The sequence below is a fragment of the Eptesicus fuscus genome, chromosome 4, assembly GCF_027574615.1.
Source record: "Eptesicus fuscus isolate TK198812 chromosome 4, DD_ASM_mEF_20220401, whole genome shotgun sequence".
Lineage (NCBI taxonomy): Eukaryota > Metazoa > Chordata > Mammalia > Chiroptera > Vespertilionidae > Eptesicus > Eptesicus fuscus.
The window spans coordinates 88,714,555-88,738,856 of record NC_072476.1 but is presented as its reverse complement, the minus strand read 5'-3'; the positions used below and the strand labels follow the sequence as shown (position 1 = coordinate 88,738,856).

Sequence of the window (24,302 nt, the reverse complement as noted above, 5' to 3'; positions counted from 1 at the left end):
AATAAGATTATTCCAACAGCTATCAGATTCAGTTTCACTACCCTAATTTCCTCTGATAACAACCAGTAATCAAAGTCTGTCCCCTATCCAAAACAAACCAGAAACGAATGTAAAGTTACTATCAGTAGATGCAAAACAAGGAGTAATGGATTCAGAAGTTGAAAAATGGCCCGAATTTCAACCTTGTTCCTAGAGCTCCATCTCACTGACCCTTGCAACAGTGACCACAAAACGTTAGGGGTATTCCTGAGGCCAAAGCCAGAGCTGGCCAAGTCCAATGCTTTCAAGATATAAGTGTGAAATAAACAAAAGACAAAGCTGCTAAGCAATCTTCTGCCTTACCTCAGGCATCATCTCTTCGATGAAATGGATCGTGTAGTCTATGTTGAATCTGATCACTTTACACAGTGGAATCTGCAAGAATAAGAAGAGGTTCAGTCTGCAACACCATCCCCGAGGCTCACAATGAGCACGTGTTGGCAACCTGACCCAGAAGACCATGACCCAAACGAGAAAGTTCCACTTAATCTAAGCTGCTCACAATGCTGCAGGCGAGCTTGACCACAACTGCTGGGTTTTCATGGCAGGTGCCCAGCTGGCCCTGCCTCTACAGGAAACCTGCAAAATGCTGGTGCTTAATTAACTGTATGAGCAACAACACAAACGTGACAAGAACCCATTAAAACCAACCAAATTGCCTCTAAAGAACTAATAAAATCACTTAAATACTTATTTTTCTCGTTTTTTTTTTTAATCTTTCAGAACTTTGGCTCTTCAGGCAGATCAGGGATAGCAGGCTGACAACTCATCAGTTACAGATTCCTAAGTCACTACGTGCACACAAGTCAAGCTGTCTATCTGGCTCCGGAGCAAAACCAACAGTGGTAATAATCATAATAAAGTATGATAAGAATAATAATAGATAGCATTTCCTGAGCCAGGCGCTGTTCTAATGCTTCACATATTGTCACCCATGTAGCTATCCCTATGAGATAGGCACAATTTATTATCCCCCTTGTACAGTGGGGAAACTGAGGCAGAGTCATCAGACCCTTGCCCAAGGTAACCAACTGGTAGCTGGTGAGTTCGGAAATGTTGCTCTACACTCCAGCCAGCTCTAAGCCACTAGAGTATAATACCTCTCATTTCCTGTTCTAATACTCAGGGTTCATGTGAAAATGAAGGCTCATGTTAAATAAATCCACACCTGTCTTGTTTTACCAATGTGTCATCAGACACTAGCCTCGTGTCTAGACATAATAGGTTTTCCTTAAGTATACTTTTGAATGAAGGGAGGAATGAGAAAGGGAAGGTGTGGAGTTACTGCAGTGGTTCGGCTGATTACCTGGGGAAAATAATACTCAGAAGCCCTAGAGATGTGTTAAGTCGGTTTTTCTAGGCACTCAATCTGTCTGTCCATAAGACAATTTTATATAAATGTAACCGTTTTTACAAACCATAGCAATCAGAAAGGAACAACTTTTAATTCTACCAAAGGAATGGTAAGTAAAACAAAAATAGTCTTATAATGCCATCTACTGGAAACTTTTTCTCAGAAATGAAATTTAGTTCTTAGGTGCTTTTTCATTTTTTTAAAGGATAATGGCTGATTTGAGTAAAACTCATAATTTAATAAGAGATCCATATTCAACCTTCTTATGGTAATAAATGAGTTCTAAAACAACTGAAACAACAGGCTAAAGCCACTAACATTTTAAGGTCTTTTTAGTCCTATATTTAAAAATGATGTGAGAGCTACAAATTGGGCATCATTCATATTTTGTAAATACCTACTCTTTGCTAACAATGATGTTTAGGTTCACCCTAAAAGAAGTCACAGCCCCTACCATTTTAAAAGGCAAGGATCTAAAAGAAGAACATAGTGCAATGTAACTTGTAGGTACAATTAAAAACAAAAATGCAAACGGAGAGTATAAAGTTCAAAAGGACCAAAGGAGGTAACATTTGAGTTGAGTCTTCAAAGAGGGGCAGGGATTTTCCAGGTCATCCAGAAAAACTAACTTGGGGAAGAGCAGGTATTTAGTTTCTAGCAAGACAGAGAAAAGAGAACCAGGGGAATAACAAGTGATTTAGTTGTTCAGAATAAAGTGGGTGGAGAGAAAGAAGCAAGGTGTTTCTAGATAGGAAAGTATGAACTATATCAGCGGTCGCCAACCGGTGGTCTGTGGGGTCCAAAAGGTTGGCGAACGCTGGTTTAAGGAAACCTTTGGAGCAGCAGTCGCCAACCGGTGGTCCAAGAACCACTGGTGGTCCGTGAGGTCCGAAAGGTTGGCGACCACTGAACCATATTATGCAAACTTTATAAACAATGTAAAGGATTCAGGGCTTATCCTATCAATGAGAAGTCCTTCAAGCAGTTTGAGTGAGAGACCATCACAGTTCACACTTCGGATGAGTGGCTATATAAACGGTGTGGGGATGGTATGGAAGGGAGCGAGGCAGGAAACCAAAGACCAGAGTCTACTGAAACAGTCCAGGAGCCAAATGAAGAGAAGACTGGAAAGGAGGGGAATATTTTTAAACATAAGAGATGTTACCGAAATACACACTGACCATTCTGATGTGGAGGTAAGAATGAAGAAAGAATTGGGAATAATTTCTGGGTTTCTGGCCTAAGTGACCAGACACATCACAATGGCATTAATACAAAGAAATTCATGGGGTACTCTCTGAGTACTCAAACTCAGTCTGTGGGAAAGATGACAAGTTCGGTTTCGCACAGGTTGAGGATGAGGTACCTAAGGGGACATTAAGGTGGGTATGCCCACCAGGCAGTCTGAAGTTGCAGTGTGAAGCATGCATGGAGCCCTATGTCACAGCTATAAATATCAATTTGGCGGGGATCAGGATATGCATAGGAGGAAAAGCCGTGGGTGAGCCTCCATTACTCAGGGAGAGGGTATCCGAGAGAGAAAGGACTAGAGGCCTTGGGAGCAGTAAGGAGCCAGGCAGAGGGAGAGCACAGTGGCAACCTGAGTCCTTCTCAGACACACCATTGGGAAGGCAGGATCTCCTCTTCTATCCAAACTTTCATCTTCGCTAAGACACAGAGAGAACTTGTCATTTGCCAACATAATCGGAATCTCGGTTGATTGGAAGCTTAATTGGCCAAATAATATAAATACGTACCATCATTTCTTAAAACATCTTTGGATACTGGCTGACACTAACTCCTATCTCACCATACCAAAAACAAGCAAAAAAAAAAAAACAAAAACAAAACAAAAAAAACAACTCCTAAAGAAAATACCCCTTTCAAAAATAAAGTTAAGTTTAAAAATAAAAACTTCCTCAACTCTACTACTTCCAGCCACTAAATGACCAAATCCAGTCCGGTGAGGCTGCTGGAAATGGGAAGACAATGAAGGCAGGAGGAAATGGTCCTGGGGCTTTGTGGTGCTTTTGTGGACAGGATAAGATATTATGCACCTAATATGTTTATCTTTATAATTTGGTTATATTGCCAAAGCCCTTAATAGCATCAGGTATTATAAGTACTAGTAACTGTATTGCATAAAAGGATTAAATTCTCCCAGAACACACTATACTTAGCCAACAAGGCTTTCCATCCACTTCCATTCAAGTTCTGAAGAGAACTTGTCAGAACTAGATTTGGTTGAGATTCTCACATTACAATCATTTGCATGCCATTCTTCCTGATGTGCTTGCTCTCTCCAACAAGAAAATGAATCAGATCAGTATAGCGATTTAATAATTCCCTTTCTTTGGAGGTTACTTCAAATTCAAGAGGCCTTTGATAGATCTAATTTCTATGAACTGTACAACACTCAGCTTAATACTCTATTTTATCAACATCTATAACATAAATGATGAGGCTTATCTTCTCATTACAGAGTTAAGTTCTCAAATTTTGAGAACTTGAATATTTTTATATAAAATATATGCAGAAGCCAGGAATTTTTCAGTCCTATATTTTATTTTATGATAACAGTAACAACTGCAATTAATTTAGCATTAACAGCCTCTCGGTGCCTGAGGGATTTTAATAAAGCTCATAGAATCACTTGTCCAAAATCACATAGATATTAAGAATTAGTTTTTAAAAACAAAAAAGAATTAGAAGAAAGATGCAAACCCAAGTCTTTCTGACATATTTTCCAAAATAAGAACTTCAATATTTATTGTATGCCAAGCACTGTATGATAAACACTTTTCAAGTTTCATCTCATTTTTTTTACAAAAGCCTATTGCTAAAACTAATACCTCTATCTTAAGATAAGAAAGGCTTATAAAAACTGAAATGTCAAATCATACAGATAGTAAGAGGAATTCAATAATGTTTAAAACTTTGGTCTCTCTGAAGCCAAACTGCTTTCCTTCTTTAATGAAGGTGATCCTAAAAGTTAAAGTAAGATCTACACTATTCTAGGGAATTAAAAAATAAGATGATAGATATTTTAAAATATTTTCATGGTAACTAAATTATTTGTATTTGCAAATCCTTTGAAGGGCAAAAAAGAGAGAAGTGCAATAGGGAGGGGAAGTTGGACTAGAGGACTTCTCAAAGCCTTTCCTTCTCTAAGACTAGGAGATTTGGTGTCACAAAAGGTCTGAGTGCCTCACTGAGACATTTAAAAAAAGACAACAGCCCTGGCCAGTGTGCCTCAGTTGGTAGAACATTGTCCCATGCACAGAAAGGTTGCTGGTTCGATTCCCAGTCAGGGCACATGCCCAGGTTGTGCTTCTGTCCCCGGTTGGGGTGCTTATGGGAGGCAACCCATCAATGTTTCCCTCTCACATCAATGTTTCTCTTTCTCTCTCTCTTCCAAAAAAAAATAATTTTAAAAAAATATATTTACAAAGACAACAAAACCATCAAAATTCAAAAACCTCCTAATGCTTTTTCATATAGATTGTTTAAGCAATGTAAGGTGACAAATGTTAACTAGACTCATTGTGGAAATCATTTCACAATATATACAAATATTGAACCATTATGTTGTACACCTGAAACTAACACATTATATATTAATTATACCTAATTAAAAAAAAGAATGGTCCAATATTATACCCTTTTGTATACTATGGTCCATCCTGGAGGTAAACAAATGATTTTATTTTTACATTTACAATGTACTCATCTTCTCAAAGAAAATTATCTAGGATAAAATATACTGTGGAATAAAAACAATAAGAAAACAATTTGTTTTAAATTAGTATCACTACTATGAAAGCATGTCCACTTATAAAGAAAAAAAGAAATGATAGAAAGAAACAAGGTTTGGCAAAGATGTGAATCTTTACTCTCCAGAGGAACAGAATTTCAAGTTTTAAGTAAACAATACTAAAATAACTTTTCAAACTGCATAATTTCTTGTAACCAAACCAGAAAGGTTAGAGAACATTCTATTTTGAGGTAGCTACACCATAGCTATAACTCAGTAAGTTCTATAACAACGTCTAGGCTGGATAAAGTATACTGCTGCACTCTGCGTGAGCCGCCAGCAAATTCACTCTATGTCCAACTGGAACACGGAATAAGTAAGACAATTCCCAAGACTGCCAGCTCTGAGACAAAGCTTTTGACTCCTAAGATACAGAACTTCCATTTGAACCGATTACTAACAGAGCAGCCTTAATACCTGTATAAAAACATCATAGATCTGTATGTCAGACAAAGTCCCTTAAAGAAGACATATTCCTGGGATTCAAAAGCAGAAAACTGCATGAAATTAATTCAGGTTCCAGATGTCCTAAACCAGCTCTATTTCTTTTTCTATTGCTCAGAGACTAAACAGCAAGTTCTTCTTAAAACTTTCCAACCTTCCTTTGAAGGACACCCAACCCCAAATAGCTCTGACATGTTACTAGTACTCCACAGTTTATCCTTCTTTTTCAATCTTTCACACTCTCAAAATGTTATTCTGAGATGTTTACTTACACCATTTAATGGGAAACAAACCTGTGACTCATTAGCACAGATGTCACACTCCCACCTGACACAGACTGCCACAGACTTCCTGCAGCTCGCGCAGAGGGAGGACACAAAGTAAATGTTACTTAGAAGTCAGGTGAAAGGAAATTTATTTTGAGTTTTAGAAGAATGAAGGGAGGACAGGGAAGGTGGGGGTGCAGGGACAGGGAAAGCCAGCCAATGAGCACATACTTACATTAGTTAGAGGGGCATGTGCAAACATAGAAAATCCTTCAAAGATATACTCATGGTCATCATATTCTATAACAGTGGGCCTGTCAGTCTGAAAGCAAACAGAAACACACATTTGAATTAAATAACGGCATGATTTGATGTGCAGAAATCCATCAGGACACAAAGCAACCACCAGGAAAAATATCAGGACTCCACAAACTTTCTTAATGTTTGTCCAAACATCAGGGAGAACTTAAAAGTTTAATTTTAGGAGAAATTGTCTGGCTTGGTGGAATTCTCTGGCTTCAGTAATATTTATATACTGAGACAATCAAGACATTTTGTCACAGATGCCAAAAAGGGGGGGAAAGGCTATCTGACTTCATTTTCTAGGAACTTGCTTTATTTAACCCACAATACTACCAGTCCTGTTCTTACTGATCTATATTTCTGAACTAACAGAAGTCCTAACAAGAACAAGATAATAATGCAGCTGACTCAAAGCTCGAAGTGAAAAAAAGACTCAGGTCATGATGGTCAAGACTAACCACCTGGAAGGCTCTGAAAGGACCAGTGCCAGATCTCAGCCCTCACAGCTCCATTCCCAGGCCCTCCATGGAGAAGCCACCCACCAAATGTGTAACAAAGCAATTCCTGCATGATGCCCAAGACCTTAATTACTGAAAACTGACTCTGTAATTAAAACTTACAAATGTTGCTCTATGCTTGAGACTCTCTTCCTTATGCCATTCTTATAACCCACCATTTTTAATTCTAAATGCTAAATATGGAATTATCAAGACTAATAACCTAAAAGATATGTTTTTTACATAGGTACTGAACATTATTCTTTTAAACATTTCATACACACACACACACACACACACACACACACACACACACAGAACTTGACAGGGAGAGAACTAAAGAATATCCAAATGTACATTATTTGTTTTGTCAATATTACTGTTACTTTCTATGTGAATAATTCAACAAAGTTGATCTAAATTAAATATAATGAAAATAACTTCTAATGAAATTATCATGGTACAACACTCTGGAAAACAGTTTGGTAGTTCTTCAAATATTAAAGATAGAGTTACCAAATGATCCAGCACCCCAGTCCTGGGTTTATGCCCAAGACAAATGAAAATATACATCCACACGAAAACTTGTCCACAAACATTTACAGCAGCATTTTTCATAATAGCCAAAAAGTGGAGACCACCCAAATGTTCATCAACTGATGAATGAATAAATAAAAGATAGTATGTCCATAGAATGAAATATTATTTGGTCATAAGAAGGAATAAAGTTGCATGTTACAACATGTGTGAATCTTAAAAACAATATGCTAAGTGAAATCAGAAGCCAAAAAGATGAAATACTATATGGTCCTATTCATATTAAATATCTAGAATAGGCAAATAATAGAAAGCATCTTATTGGCTGCTGAAGGCTGGGGGTGGGAAAGAACTGACTGCTGCTGAGTACAGGGTTTCTTTTGGAAATGATGAAAATGTTCTAAAATTAGACTGTGATGATGGTTTCACAATTCTGTGAAAAGACGAAATATAAAATACACACTTTAAATGGGTAAATTTTAAGGTATATGAATTATAGCTCAATAAAGTTGCTAAAATATATAATTATTATCCAATTTTGAAATTGAAATCCTTGAGGATACAAGTAACCAGAACTAATAAAATTTTGTACTATGAAAGGCAGTATAACATAGTGGAATAGCACACAGCCATGCACAATGGTGTCAGACTGCATAGGTTCAAATCTGCACTCTGCCCTTACTACCTGAATAATCTTGAGCAAGCTACTTAACCTCATCTGTAAAATATGGTCTACTGCCCCATCTATAGAGTGGGGATAATAGTGTCTGTTTCATCAGTTTGTTGTGAGAGATAAGTTAATACATGTCAAATACTCAGAATGGTGCCCAATACCATAGTCAACAAGTATTATTATTACTGCCATACTGGTAGATACAATAGATGTTCTTGTTTGGGTCACTAGATAACATATGATCCATTTGCTGATTTTTAAGAGATGTGAAAGTGTTCTATGCATTCGTCCAACTCCACAGCGCCACAATTTTTTGGCTATTATGTGGTACCAACAATATAAATGGAAAAAGGTACCAAAAGTAACCTGATAAAAAAGTAAAAATAAATGTCATTAATGATAAAGGCCAATTTTATCAACATAAAAATTGGATATTTTAAAAGAAAGAACATTTAAGAACTGAAACAATATTTAATCTATTCACATTTTAACCTATTTACACACATTCAACCTATTTACATTTTAAAATAAATGAAATCTGATTTTGTAAGGAACTTACTAAGAAGTTTGTAGGAGGGGAGACGGTAATTCGATAGTGGAAAAGTCTGCCAGCATTGTTGGTCATAGGACGACAGGGCTTGATGGCCTGAGGGAAAGAGCATAAGTGATATTGAAAGTAAATAAGCAAAGTACTTTTATTTAAATTAGACTGTATTTTCTAGCTGCTTGTCTAACTAAAGAGGTTTCTGTGTGCTCCTTCACAGGATAGCAGGAAAGAACAGTATTCCATCTTCCATTAATTAGACGAATAAAAAAGGGCTGGCTGGTCCCCAGTATTCAATTCATTTCTTCATGTGCAATAGGACAGTCTCATACAACATAAAGATCTTTATAAATCTCAATTTATATCTCTTTTTTTGTAAAATAACACAATAATTGAATTTTGGCTAAACTCCCAATAAACTGAAAAAAAAAAAGGACAGGAAAAATCACCTCCGGAGGATTAGCAATAGGTTTTAATGGGGGCGGGGGAGATAGTGAACAGAAGGGACCAGAAATGAAGGAAGCGTGAGAGGTGGTGGGACAGGATATCGTGGAGCTTAAGTCAGGAAAAGGAAAACTGACAGGGAGTAAAAGAAGCATCAGTGGACTGAACCGTGGGTGTGCTGTGAGGGACACAGAGATGCGTGCCCCAGACCATGCATGGAAGGACCGCTGCCCATTGCGGAGAGAAGTATAAAGGCCAGCCAGCGAAGCCCAAGTCAACGGGCAATACTCATTCCTCGGCTGATGGGGCTTTGTTGGGGCTGACTCATAGTTTGATTAATCCCTCTGTCCAATCCTGCTTACACCTCCTTCCTTTCAAAGAAACATCATGCGCCCCAAACTCCATCTTAGCATCTGCTTCTGGAAAATCCAATGTGGGACAGTTGGTACCAAGAGTGACCCAAAAAAAGCAGGAGAGATAAGATGGGGTTTGGGAAAGAAATCACTTATCATGCAACTGGCAATAAAGACCCCATTATGGGGGTAGGTGGAGCACACAGCCCCTGGCACCGGATGGCACACCTACTGAAACTTTCAAAGACGATGAAATGGGAGGCTGTACCAATGGAAGCAGGGGTTTAAGACTATGAGAGAATAGTAGCTATAAGGACAATGAATAGATGGTTACTCTACCATACTCCTCAAACTTTAGTTAAATCACCTGAAGGGCTTGCTAAATCTCAGACTGCTTGCTCCCCATCTCCAGAGTTTGACTCAGAAGCTGAAGTGGCTGAGAATCTACATTTCTAACAAGTTCCCAGGTATATGAATTAATCTACAGCAGGGGTGGGAACCTATTTTCTGCCAAGGGCCATTTGGATATTTATAACAGTCTCAGGCCATACAAAATTATCAACTTAAAAATCAGCCTGCTATATTTGGTCAAACATTTCATTAACTCACCGCTAAGGCCTTGGCAGGGCCGGACCCAGTGATTTCACAGGCCTTATAGGACCCGCAGGCTGGACGTTCCCCGCCCCTGCTCTATGGAAGTGAACAGCAGAGGAGACAGGAAACTGAAAGCCAGATGGGGAAACTAGAGGGTCTGTTGGGACACACAAAGCAGCTCTCACCTGTAGGGAGAGGTCAGAGCAAATCAGGACCAAGCCCAGGGCTTATCAAAGTCAGAGTGGGTGGACCTTAAAGACAATTGACAGCCAACCGAGATAGGTCTGCTATGCCAAAGTCAGGGACCTGAAAACATCCCCACCTCACATCCCCACACCCCAGTACCCAGTCAGTCTCCCCTCCTGGCTGACAGACCTATAATTAGGGTCATTTCCCGGCATAGCCCAGCTGGGGAGGTGCTGGGAGGAGTTTATGCCCAGAGGACCTGTAAGCACTAGCCAGTGTGTGCCAGCAGGAGTCTGCACAGGACCGGAGGCTGAGAGTGCGTAACAAAAGGGCCAGAACACACAACTCCTTAAGGTAGACTTTACTGGTTTGGGAGCATTCAGGGTTCCAGGATGCCAGGAGATGCTGGCAACTCCTTTCTAGGGTGTCTCCTAAAAGCATGAAAAAGCGATGGCCCACTCAGAGTAAAGTCAAAATACCAAAACTGTCATGATGGACAGAGGAGGAAGAAATCCAAAGATTCAAGGAAGTGGGCACACTGGAATGGACTGAATACCTATGACTGGAAAAAATATACCAGATAATCATATTCTATGGAAAGCCCAGAGGACAGGACAGCTACCAGGATCAAAAGGAATGTGCTGGTGCAGGGGTGGCCTTCTGTGCAGGCCGGGGCTGACTAGAGAGGCTGTCACAGAGCCCAGCTTGCTGATAGCAACCATATGACAGGACTCTGAAACAAGGGAGGCCAGACAGACGACGGGGCTGTTACAAGCTAGGTCACACAATTACCATTAGGACCAGCAAGATCGAAGGGGCAGCCCAGGAAATCTGACACACAGTCATGTAAGAGTCGACAGAACAGGGTGTCCTTGGGTAGAAAATAGATGGGTAGCTGACAAGAATACCAACTTAGTTTGTACCAACAGAAGAAATCAAGAGTCATAACCAAGTGGCTGAAGGGAGGTTGCTCCAATAAGTCATGTTCCCTTGCCCAGTTCCAGATCTGATCAAGTTTTTGAACTGATATCCATTGACGAAAGAGGTGGACAATTCCCAGGAAGCCTTGCAACACCATTTCAAACAAAATGTTCATGACAAAATGTCCTTCCCCAAAGAACCTATGGCCATTTACCCAGTAACAGTTCATTAGAGAAAGAGGAAATCCTGGCAGTTCAGATGCTGGACACAGCATCTGAATCAACACCAATTATCAGACACTGAATGACTGTCCTCATTTTCCAGTAGAGTGGGGGACATGAGGCCAAGGTAGCAAACAAAATCTTCATCAAGGTCTGGCTTACAGTAGGTCCACTCTGTTTACAAATCCACCCAGTGGTTATTGCCCTGGTCCCCAAATGTATCGGGAATTGATGAAATTGCCTAGTGGCAATTAATCCTGAGATTAGTAAGAATAACTTATAAGAATAATGGAGAAGGGGAGGGTGAGAAGGGGGTAAAAGAAGGGAGAGAATTGAAAGGGGGTAATTATATATAACTCCAATATGTAAAAGTATTCAACTTAATCAGTCAAGCATATTTGGAGTGTCCCTGATGGACCAGGGGCTGGGGCACAGAGCTAGAACAGTCCATGTGCTACTCAGTGTAGTGGGAACACGGGCGAACAACGACAACAGCATTCCCACGTCCCTCAAGGAAAGAGGACATGCACCTTATATACCTTAGTGAGATCGTTACTCCAGGGTACTTCAGAGCCAATTGTGATAATAATACGGAAAAAATATTACACCAGGTACAGTTTTAAAAGAATAAAAACCAACTCAAAGACACTTGGCCAGTTTGATGGTTTCCTTGATGATATTCCCCACTCCAAACCCAAACCCAAGTACTTTTCTTCTCCAATTATCAGTACCGGAGACTACTGGGGAATAGGAAAATACTTTTCAACGATCTTATTTCATTTACACGGGAAACAGCAACGGCATCTGTCTACTGCTGGCTTCTCGGTGCATACAAACGTAATAACCCAAAGCAGTTACCTCTTCTCCGGGGTAGATGCTGTGTCTAATTCCTGTGCGTCTGGCTTTTGCGCTGCATTTGCAGAGTGGTCCATCATTCATCTGTTAGAGACAGAAAGGAGTTAGTTTTATTGGGGGCAAGTCCCCACCATGCAAGCTGATGCTCCATGGAATTATGTGGGTTTTAACGTCAGGAGTCCTGAAGCTCTGAAGAGGCCGTCACAGTTAGAAAATTACACGGATGATCCAAAACCAATAAAGCTGCACACTGTCCACACTGTCTGGTAAAAGGAAACCGTATGGCAACACTGGATCCCCAAGTGATTTGTGCAGCCAAGCAGAAAACATCAGTGTCGGCGCACTGCTTGGCCCCATCTTCTCCGACCACTTTTCAGTATGTTCCTCCTATTTCTTACTTCAGGAAAAATGGCTCTTTCACAAAAGAAAAGCATATTTTATATACTTTGAAGCACATAAGATGCTTTGAAGGTAACCAGATTAAATGTTTTCAAAAGAGAAGCCTAAAGGTATCTGAAGCATAGAGAAGAAAATGCCTGCTAGAACCAGGAAAACGTTCAACACTAATCAGGTAAGCCTATGTCTGGTTTTTCACCTGAATTCATTTCACTGCCCTGAACTCTACCCACAGGATTCAATAAGGGAATAATGCCTGAGCGACTCTTGGGTGGAAAGACGACTGCTAAGCACTGGGGAGCGGGGAGTGATAAATAGGTAAGGGTCCATGTACTCAAGGAATATTTATTCTAGGTAAAAGAAATAGCATCATATAAGATGCTTAGTAATTTTAAAGAAAACGGAAAAATTGCCATTGCAGATAGAGATACCACTGGCTTCAAAGAGACGAACTATCTGAACAGCCAAACAGGACAGGAAAAGCAGATGGTTATGCTATATGAGGCACCAGCATGAGGACCAAAGCGAAGGAAGAAACCCAATGTGATGCTCCCGGGACATGACAGCCACCTCGATGGAATGGGTCATTTATGTGCGTAAGAAGACCAAACAAGCAGAACTGAGGTTCAAATCCTAAAGGCTCTTAAGAGCCATCTCATGACTTTATTCAACATAAATGGCAGCATGGAATCAAAAGGAGACCAGAGCATCAGTTTGGAGAATAAGGAAGCTGAATTCCATTTCTCACTCTCTTTGTATTAATAAACACACACACACACACACACACACACACACACACACACACAACACATTATAACATATATATTTACACAAACACACACACATATTTCTTTAAAGTTCTAGGGATTTGTGACTCATTGTGTCCAATGACAATATCTCAATAAAACTTTGAAAAAAAATATTAAAGTGAAAAACTATAACTTACTTTATCTTTCCGGGAAATCTAAAGCTCCAGGTGGTACATCAGAGAAATAACATTGTTACCTTAAAAAAGATCAGGTAATTATCCCAAGTAACAGCTGGCAAACAGAGATGGGATGGGGTGCCCTCAAGAGTCACAGCACACGCCCAGGGATGGTCACAACTCGTGAGGGGAAATGTGGAAAATCACATCATGCTCAGTGATTTTCAGGAGAGCAGACAGACATCCCACATTCCTGCCTTTACCAGGGGCTGGGCCCTGACGCAGATCAGCCCTTTTAACGCTCGGCTGTACCGAGGACACAATACCAGAGCTAGTGAACAGAATGGTGAGGCTGCACAGGGTGCTCTGATGGACTAAGAACCCTCAGAAACCAAGGGGCAGGCTCTGGACAGGAGAACAGGCCATAAAAAAACACACACTGGGGGGCAGGGGAGTGACTACTGATGGATACAGGATTTCTTTCAGGGGAGACGAAATGCTCTAAAATTGGATTGTGATGATGGTTGTATAATCCTGTGAACATCCAAAAAAAAAAACACATTGAATTGGGCACTTTAAGTGTGTAATCTATACGGTATGTGAATTAAAACTCACTGAAGCTATTTAAGAGATCATATGCATGATTAATATATCGAAGTAAATGTCAAAATGCACTGACAACTGCAAACACTTCTGCTCAATTCCAAGAGAGCAAAAGGGACCACAAAGTGCATTTCTGTTGGGCATTCTAATTATAGGAATTCTGTTGAGAAAAACAGTTTAGTTAGCCATCATCTAATAAGAGCCAAAAGAACATTCAATATAGTATGGTATGAATTTATTTCAATTTTAAATTATCTTTTTATAGGTATGTGTTTTATTATGCTTAATAACTTCATATGCATTAGATGCTATTTTTCTTGCATTGTATATTTGTTAAAATACCAATCTCTTATAAAGATACTATTTTGTATTATGTAGTACTTCATAAGAAAACAGTAAGTAGAAATAAAAATGTGTCCAGCGGTGACATCATTAGCTCAAACATACTTAACAAGGAAAGGAGCTTACATGGAACTGTGACTATTACTAACTAAGAAATATGAAGTCTTATAGGACTGAAGACATTGTTTATTATATTGCTGAAAGATGCCTTCCAGATGAACTACTTTTAAAAAGACCTACAAGTCCTCTCGCCCTCACTCTACCATTTGTCTCCTTCCGTTTACTGCAAGTTTAATGAGGCAGCGCCATTATCCGGTTCCCTAACCCAGGATTTACCAACGTCGTCAAAAATGATTCAAGGCACAGTTGCTCTGGTGCTTATGCTTTGGAGCCGAACTCTGAAGCTGGAGGAAATGAGCTCTGAAGAATGGCTCACAGCGCCCAGAGGAAAATTCAGTTTCAATACCAGCCGACATGCATCTTCTGGACCTGGGGTCATAAATGTGACGTGTGGGTTTGCACCCTTCCCAGCGAGAACATAAAACACATGCGCACCTGGCCTGGGTCATTGTACCAGAGTTCATCGTGAAGCCGGTCGGGGTGGGCCTTTTTGCGTTTAATTTCTGCGATGACGTCAAAAACTTCAGAGTCAGAGCTGCTGGAACAGGTGCTGTCCTCATCGGACTCACATTCGGATTCACTGGAACTTTCTAACAGAGGTGAGGGGGAAACAGGGAGAGAGGTTGAAGAAATTCACAAGATGGTTACACTCGGAGCCTTCCCAATGACCCAAACCTCTCAGTGTAAGGACAGCTGTTTATCCTTTCAGCAAATATTTGAGTGCCAAGCACTCTGCTCAGCAATAGCATGAAAAGTCATACAGCCCATAATGCTAAGTCACGATCTAGCTGGGAAAGCAAACAAAGATTTTTACAGAGAAAGGCTTGGTGCCGGAGAGAATGCAAGCCACAGCAGCATGGGGTTACATATTTTAAAAGGTGCAGCAATTCAGACAAGAGCAAGTCCCTGATCTGGAAAGGCCACCGGCGGTTTCTGGAACGGGTGCACACCACCCAGGCAGGGAGATGGAGTGGGTGGCTGAGGAGGCAGCAAGAGGAAAGGAACAGAGGGAGCACTGCACGCAAAAGCATGCAGGCGAGAACACAGGGACACAGGCTGCAGCAAAGGCCCCGCAGAAACATCCTGGGAGGTGAGGGTTGAAGGATCGTGACTGCCAGACGGATGGCTCTGAAGGCCAGACTCGAGTTTAAATGCTTTCTCTCAATAGTAGTAATAAATGATTTTAAACTTTGAAAGTGACTGGATAAAAACAGACCCAGGATTACGCTAAGTGCACCAGTCCAAAAAGATAAACACTGTGTGATTTTTCTTATAGGAGGTGCCTAGGGTAGTCAGATTCATAGAGAAAGTAGAATGGTCAGTGCCAGGGGCTGGTGGAGGGAGATGGGAGTTGCTGTTTAACGGAAATAGTTTCAGATTAGCAGGATGAAAAGAGTCTGGAGATATGTGAAATGTACTTAACACTACTGAACTGTATTTAAAATGATTTTGTGCTATGTGTATTTTAGCACAATTAAAAAACAGACCTAGAATTTAATTAATCCTATAAAAGATTAATGCATAGTAACAAAACCCAACCCCACCCAGGCAGTGTGACTCAATGGTTGAGCATCAAGCTATAAAGCAGGAGGTCACCATTAAGATTCCTAGTCAGGGCACATGCCCGGGTTGCAGGCTTGATCCCCAGTAGGGGGGGCGGTGCATGAAGGAGGCAGCTGGCCAATGATTCTCATCATTGATGTTTCTATCTCTCTCTCCCTCTCCCTTCCTCTCTCTGAAATCAGTAAAAATATTTTTTTTTTTGAAACATAACCCCAACCCCTTCACAGTTGTATTTTCAAGTGTACGCCATGAGACAGATGTCATCCCTCTTTTACAGATGACAAAAAGGAGGCAGGGAGAGTTAAATCACTTGCTGAAGGTCGCATGTCAGATGGAGGAGCAGGCCAGCAGGCCAGCTGGTTCAGTGAGTGCTCTTACACACCATGGACACTGCCTCTCAGCCTGGGCGACACAATGAGGGTGGCACAGAGAGCCAGAGGACTAAGGAAAACGCATAAGGAATGTCTCAACTGAGCATGGCATTCTGTTAGGGGCCAAGGACACAAAGTGGCAAAAAGCAGTTTCCATCCTCAAAGATCTCAGCATCTACTTGGAACCTCAGACACATGATAAAATAGACCACCATATGAGAAAGCTATGGAAAGTGTCTATGCGAGTAGAGAGATGCCTTCCAACAGAGTTGGGCCACAGCTGCACTTGCTCATCAACTCAGGAGCACCTGACAGTGGGCAGGGCCACGAGGGGAGGCCTGCCTGTCAGAGGCACCAGGAACTGAGAACAGGCCCCCCGCTGCTGGTGGGAGGCTGGACTGTATGGTCCCTCTAATTCTAATACTAGACAGTTCTACAAGGGACACAAGTATCAGTGTGCCTTGCAAATGAGATCTCTTATGTATTCTGCTGCATGTGACTGGGAAAAACTAACTTCAAAAAGAAGAAAGTTCCATTGCTATGCATTTTGCTGACTATAATTAAGGAAAATAAAAGGAGAAAGAGGAATTTAATCTAGGATGCCCAAGGACACACCCCAAAAGTCCCGGATGAAGCAGTAATAAAAGCACAGGGTCTGATCTGGTAGCTTCTGACTCACCTAAATCTTCATCCAGCTTCGTCTTGGGAGGCTCCCACGGGGGCCTAGCGGCTTTGGCCTTTTCTTGCCGGTTCCCCAACTCTTCCTCAAATTTGTCATATAAGTCACGGAGCCTACTTGTTCCAACTACAGTAGAATCCCCCTTTGAAAAATAAAGGATCGGTATTAGAATCCATATTTTAAAAAATCAGTATTAGAATCTATATTAAAAATAGTCTTTCCAAAAAAACATAAGACCTCACAAATAATCAAAGATTTGTAACAGCAACGTGCCATTTTCAACCCTCAATTTAACAGATAGGTAAAAACAAAATTCCCAATGCTGGTAATTGTGAATCAAACACACATCCATGCTGTCACAGTCCTCATGAGGGGGCAGTCTGCCAACAATCACAAACATGAGGACTGTTTGTCTTTGCCTTTTTGAAATGACAAAGAAAATCATGACCCCTGATTTCATAATACCTGAAAGTCTGTCTTCCACATTAATCCAATGATCAAAGAGAAATATCCTATAATCCCCCCACACACACATACACTCATATACACAGGGACACACACACACTCCACAAACCACAAACACAGGGTTCTGCACTACAGTCCTAGAGGAAGTTTTCCACTTTTCCCTACTCTCTTCCCAGGCTGAAAATCATCTTAAAGGTCCATACTGTTTGACATGATTTTCAAAATGTTAAGAACCAGATCTTTCAGACATAAAAAAAAATTAAACAAATCCTACAACCTGCAGTATACCCAGAAGGGGGCAATTGCTTTTCCTCAGCCCCACCTCATTACTGACACTGGTGATGCTGGGACCACACTGACATTCAATACCTCACTGCACCAGATGACAAGATGCCAGGCAAATGCTGGGCTTCTGGTCCATCAGCCGTCTTTCTGTGCTGGAGTTTTAACACACCCATAAAAATTTAAGAAAAAATAGAAGTTCTGCCTGTTTAAACTCTCTGGACCTCAATGACTTCAACTTTGTTTTCTTTTAAGAATGACCCCTATGGCAGCCATTGTCCCCTTCTTCCTTGCTAATAAAACCATGATTTTCTTCAGATTTGGGGCAGAGACCTTCTGATCTCAGGGTAGGTGGGCTGAGCCGCAATCCCCCCCATCCCCAAAGATGTCCCCGTTTTAATCCCCAGAAACTGAATATGTTACCTTACATGGCAGAAAGGACTTTGCAGGTGTGAAAAGGGTTACAGATGAGATGGGGACACCTGGCAATGTCTAAAGACAGCTTTGGTTATCACAACTGGGGAGGGGTTCTACTGGCATCTAGTGAGGAGCCCAAAGATGCTGCTCAACATCCCACAATGCACAGGGCAGGCCCCACCACAAAGAAATATCCAGCACAAAATGCCCACAGTGCCCGGGTTTGGATGCCGGTCTGTAGCTTCTCTCCTGCCTCGGACCTACCACCTGATCCATGGGGTCACTGGAGTAGTAGTTTTCCGAGTGGGTACATCGAATCCACACAGGCTTAAGGAGCTCCTCCTCCTCCTCCTCGTTCTTGTCGGGCGGCGCCTCCTCCAGCTCCTTGTCCTTGATGGAGGTATAATTCTTTTCTTTGCCGGAGCTCTGGCTGTCACTCCATCTGTCTTTTTCTTCCTCCCAACGAGCTCTCTTCTTCTCCCTACTTGGGGAGCGACTTCAAAAGGGGGTGAAGGAGGCTAATTATTAAAAAGGTTCTTCTGCTGTAAAACTATTCTATTTCACTTTGTTCATTTTTCACATAAAATAAAAATGCCATGCCAAACCACCACATTTACTTTTTGTTAAACCAGAGAACCCCAAACACCAGTCTGGTAGCATCAGAATCACCTCAAGTGACTTGTTTAAAAATACAAATCCCCAGGCCCTACCCCAGATCTACTTACTGATTCACAGTCTCCGGGGGTGGGGCCCAAGAATCTGTATTTTTAATAATCTCCCCAGGTAATTCTGGTGTGCATCCAGTAGGGTCAGGAACAACTGGCAAACCGTAACTCCTAGAAGAGAAAGATACTTGGGGAATATCTGGAAATGTCTATAGACGGGCAGTTCCACATGAGAACACTAGTTCCGAGTCCTCCACATCCTGCTCTGCTGGAGAAAAACAGTTTCGCAAAACGTGGTCTGAACTTGGAATAATGTTAGCCTGAGAACCATAATCTGAAAGTGAACCAGTTACATCATCCCGAGCCGTCTCTCCGGAATCCCACCCGTGGGTATTACTACTTCGTGAATCACCACTTTCTCTAATTCTGATCCCCACAAATACTAATATTAACTCAGTTAAAAGGATAAAAACAACCCTATCTCCTTGAATTTCTGGGGCTTAAATTTTGCAAAGTCCCAACTTATGGATGTGCTTGGAGGGAGAACCCACAGGATAGATTTTAACTTAAGCCCCAGATATTTAGATGAGACCTGTTCTGTGAGCGTTATGCTGGCAGCCTCTGCAGCTCCACTAACAAAGTCATTATTACCCAAGAATGTGTACATCTGGATCAAAGTCACTAATGAACTCTTCCATCAACTCTACCACTAACTTCTAATTTTATGACAGGGAAAATGTGAGCGTGTAGGTGTGTATATACATCGGGGGAAGAGGTGGGTGATTGGAAAGATAATATATCTTGAACTTACTAATATAACTTCTAAATATTATAATGCACATTTGTTACCAGAAGAAAAAAGTAACTGCAAAGGAAAATGTATGTTTGTTCACTGTAGGAAAAAAATTAAGCATTAACAAAATCAAAATCACCAATACTACCACACAGAGATAACCACCATATTTCACATTGTGTTAAAACGTATAGATATAGGAATATATATAAATATACACAAGCTTTAACAACAAAAAAACCTCTATAGCAGCAGTCACCAATCGTTCAGACCTCACGGACCACCGGTTGGCGACCGCTGCTCAATAGCCTGTCCGTCTCACTCACTGGTAAATCAACACCTTTCTATTTCACTACATCTACATTTGAACCATTTAATAAATGCATATTATTCTTTCATCCATAATTTAACAAATCTGAGTACGATCATTTAGGTTGTCACCATTTTTTTGCCATTGTAAACAATGCGACCATGAACACACTTGTGTTCTTTGCACACTTATCAGATTGCTTCACACTAGGAGTGTGTGTGCACTTTTCTCAGGCTTCTCTACAAGGTAGATAGTACCAGGTTAGCCCACCATCAAAACCATACTGAGTTCCCATTTCCACATACCCTGTCAACATGATTGTTTTTAATCTTGCCATTCTGATGAAAAAAGTATCTCATTAAGCCTAACTTGCTAATTTTTATCACTACTAAAATTACACATTTCTTGTTCACCTCTTTCATGAATCTCCCAGTCATATGCTTTGACAATATTTTTAAGATTAGGATTGTAGTCCTATTTATTTAAAGACTTTTTTATTAAGATAATCACCCTTCTTCTGTCTTATGTAATGTAACCTTTTTCAGTCTTTTGTTTTCCTTTTAACCTTTTGCACAGGATGTCGAGATTAAAATTACTCTTTGAATGTATCAATAATTTGAAATATAAAAAAATCCAAATAAATAAGTTTGTATGAAAAGAAACTCCAGTTTTTTATTCTACTGCCGCGCTTTGTAAAATCTGGGGTATTTAAAAAATTAAATCCCGAGTAGAATAAAGGAATTGAGAAAAAAGCAAGCGAGTGCAAAGGGTTAAATTCCATCTGCCTATTGCTACCTATAACTTTTATTTGGCCAAATCTAGAGACTTTTAATCTTATGCTTCCTCCTTAGCATTACGCTTACACTCCTTTCCCATCTCAAAGTTAAATAAATATTTTATATTTTCTTCAGTTACTTATAACACTTAATTTTTTAACTTTATCCTTTTATGATATATGGCAGAAATTTCAGTTTTTCCCTCCAAATGGCTTGCCAATTGTCCCCACATCAGTTTTTCCTCTGATTTGAAAAAACAATTTTATGATAGATGTAAATGTTTATATATACTTAACTGTTGCTCAGTATTTGTTTCATTGATCTATTTACATCCACATCAAATTGTTTTAACGCTTATGTGTTTACAGGACATTTAATACTACTAAAGCTACATTCTCTTTTTTTTCCTTATTCTCATTTCTATTCCAAATAGTCTATAATAATAAAAGTGTAATATGCTAATTAGACTGGATATCCTTCTGGACAACCTTCTGGACGAAGTAGGGGCTGCGAGGGAAGCCCGGATCCCGGGTGCCTGCCGGCGGCCAGAGGGAAGCCCGGGTCCCGGGTGCCAAGGGAAGCCAGTGCCAGCAGCCAGGGGAAAGAAGGCCTACTCTTGCACAAATTTCGTGCATAGGGCCTCTAGTGACTCATAAAGTTCTAAAGCCCATGCTTCAACTGGTTATATTAAAATTATACACTGAGTGGCCAGATTATCATGATCTCTGAACGCATAATAATCTGGCCACTCAGTGTATACATATATATATTAGAAGCCCGGTGCATGAATTTGTGCATGGGTGGCGTCTGGCCAGCCTGGCCAAGGGGAGGGGACATGGGTGGTTGGCCGGCCTGCCTGGTCGAACTCCTGGTCAAGGGGACAATTTGCATATTAGCCTTTTATTATATAGGATATACACCGAGTGGCCAGATTATTATGCGTTCAGAGATCATAATAATCTGGCCACTCAGTGTAGATTTTGAAGAAAACTGTATTCTTCCACCTCCACTGTGGGAATATGGCATGTCCTCCACTCTTTTATATTACCTTCTTTGTCATCAGCTACTTATATTTCCTTCCCATTGTTCTATATATTTTTTAAGTTTTATTAAGACCTTGAATTTTAATTAATATAAAGTTTCTATAGTGAATCTACATTTTTTTTCATTACTTTCTAAGTAGGTTTTCCTGGTTTATGAAGGAAGACTATTAATTTCAGTATTTCCTTAATAAATAACTGTCAACTTCAGTGGGTTAATTCTCATAGTTTCTTCACTGATCCACTTGAATTTTCCTGATACACCAATAGCTAATAATTTTCCTGATACACCAGTAGCTCCCGGTGGTGTGGTTCTGTTTGTTTTCGGTGCTTCCTGTGAGCCTGACACTCTGCTAAGCACTTTACTGACACTCACATTTAATCCTTACAAGAAGGCTATGAGGCAGATATGCACATCCCTCCAGACGAAACAGAATTAGAAATTATGTCACTTGTCCAATATCACAAAGCTAGTAAGTAGTAAATGCTAATATGGTTGTTTGGCACAGACATTTTGACATGTATTAAAAATCCTACCAAAGGTTTACTATGATCAGGAAACACAGGCAAAAGGTAGCCTCATCCCCTCCCCTTTAGGCAGGTATAATGAATGATGGATGGTCAGGGTTGACTACTATAAACATCAACTAGGACTCTTTTTTCTTTTTTCTTTTTTTAACAGGACATCTTTTTTAGGTGTCTCAGGCATTCCAAATTTCAAAATCCAAATATGAAGTTGTTTCTTAACAATATACTATATTATAAACTATGATAACTTTTCCTCCTTTACAGTATTTACATCTCTAGTTTTTTTCTCACCTACTGCATCGGTGAGAACTCACAGAATCCATGTCTGTTGTCTCCACAAGCTTCTGAGCACTGGAGAAGAAACCACTAGACTGAGGAGATTTCCATACTCTACACTAAAAATTATCAACCTCAAATGGGTCCCCAATGGTTTCCACCAACACAATATCTTGGCTTTTTTCTACCCTTATCTCCTCCGTCATCTGCTCTGCAGGTCCTTCCTCACCAAACATACTCTTCCTGGTTAATCTCATTTAATCCATGGCAAGTAGTTTTTCCATCTGGGATCTCTTTTCTGAACTTTATATATCCAATTTACTAGCACCTATATGTCCAATTTACTACCACACAACTCCATTTGGTTGTCTCACAAATTCTCAACTACATATACCCAGAACTGAACTCATCCTCTTGCCTTTCTTAGTACAGTATTCCTCACCCTCAATGGGGAACATCAGGTCTCAGAGTCTTCTTCCCCCAGGATCAGTTACCAAGTCCTACTGCCTCTATCTCAAAAATACCTCTATCGCTACCCATTACGACTGTTATTGCCCAGGTCTAGGCACAATTGTTTCTTTCTGAATTACTATGAACGCCTTCTAAAGTCATTTATTCCAGGCTTGACCTTCATAGAGCCATTTCTCAACACTGTGACCTTCACACATGCTCTTTTCTCTTCCCCTACTACCCACCTTTCATAGTACATCCCTATGTATACTTTAGGTATCAGTAAAATGTCCATCTCTCTAAGACTACCCTAGACTGAGCTTTTCACCACTGTGTTCCCAGAGCAGCATGTACTTGCTCTATAAAAAGCACTTCACGCCGAAACCGGTTTGGCTCAGTGGACAGAATGTCGGCCTGCGGACTCAAGGGTCCCAGGTTCGGTTCCGGTCAAGGGCATGTACCTTGGTTGCGGGCACATCCCCAGTGGGGGGTGTGCAGGAGGCAGCTGATCGATGTTTCTCTCTCATCGATGTTTCTAACTCTCTATCCCTCTCTCTTCCTCTCTGTAAAAAATCAATAATATATACTAAAAAAAAAAAAAAAAAAGCACTTCACACAGCACTTAACTTTCTGATTCCTATAAAGTGGAGACTGTTGTTAACAACTGTATCACTTGCACCAGTACAATATCCGGAAGACACAGTAATGTAACGTATTTCATTTGCTTGTGGATTAAGTTATACAATGTTAGGCGACAGCAATAGGCAATGGAGCCTCACCTTTTTTCTAACTTGTATGGGAAAGCCTATAAGGTTTCAACATTACATTTGGTTATTTTGAGATGGTAATGACAATGTTCATCATGAAATAATGTCCTCTATCATATTAAAGAAGTCTGCTTATATTCCTAGTTTACTGAAGTTTATACTCATAATCAATGCTGATTTTATTTGAAATATCTAATAGGCAGGTACTGAAAAAAATCTAATGATTTGGACACAAAAATTTAGTTACAGATTTCCTAATTCTAACCTATCTATCCATGTAATCTCAGAATACATTCTCAGTTATTTTAACACACTACTGGAAACGACTTGCTAATCTACTACTCAGATTTTCACATCCATATTCATAGGCAAAACTGTGTTTTGGTTTTCTTTTCATTGTTAGGTTTTGCCATGTGGGTTTTCCTGATATCACAGCCTGAATTGAGCTTTCCTTCCATCTTCTTCAGAGTTCTAGAACAGTTTAAAACT

General features: G+C 40.3%; 1 protein-coding gene across 2 annotated transcripts in view; it reads right to left on the bottom strand.

Annotated features, from left to right (window-relative positions):
• Window positions 1-24,302, bottom strand: part of DROSHA (drosha ribonuclease III) — a 104,829-nt gene that overhangs the window by 68,757 nt on the left and 11,770 nt on the right. The window contains exons 5-12 of one of the 2 annotated variants that reach the window (XM_008161792.3): window positions 18,934-19,044; window positions 18,473-18,704; window positions 17,045-17,186; window positions 14,867-15,021; window positions 12,049-12,129; window positions 8,487-8,573; window positions 6,153-6,239; window positions 343-414 (exon numbers count right to left, since the gene is read on the bottom strand). In XM_008161792.3, the coding sequence (XP_008160014.2) occupies window positions 343-414; window positions 6,153-6,239; window positions 8,487-8,573; window positions 12,049-12,129; window positions 14,867-15,021; window positions 17,045-17,186; window positions 18,473-18,704; window positions 18,934-19,044 (967 nt within the window). The remainder of the gene's footprint in view (window positions 1-342; window positions 415-6,152; window positions 6,240-8,486; window positions 8,574-12,048; window positions 12,130-14,866; window positions 15,022-17,044; window positions 17,187-18,472; window positions 18,705-18,933; window positions 19,045-24,302) is intronic. The other variant, XM_028139418.2, reaches the window with a different exon arrangement.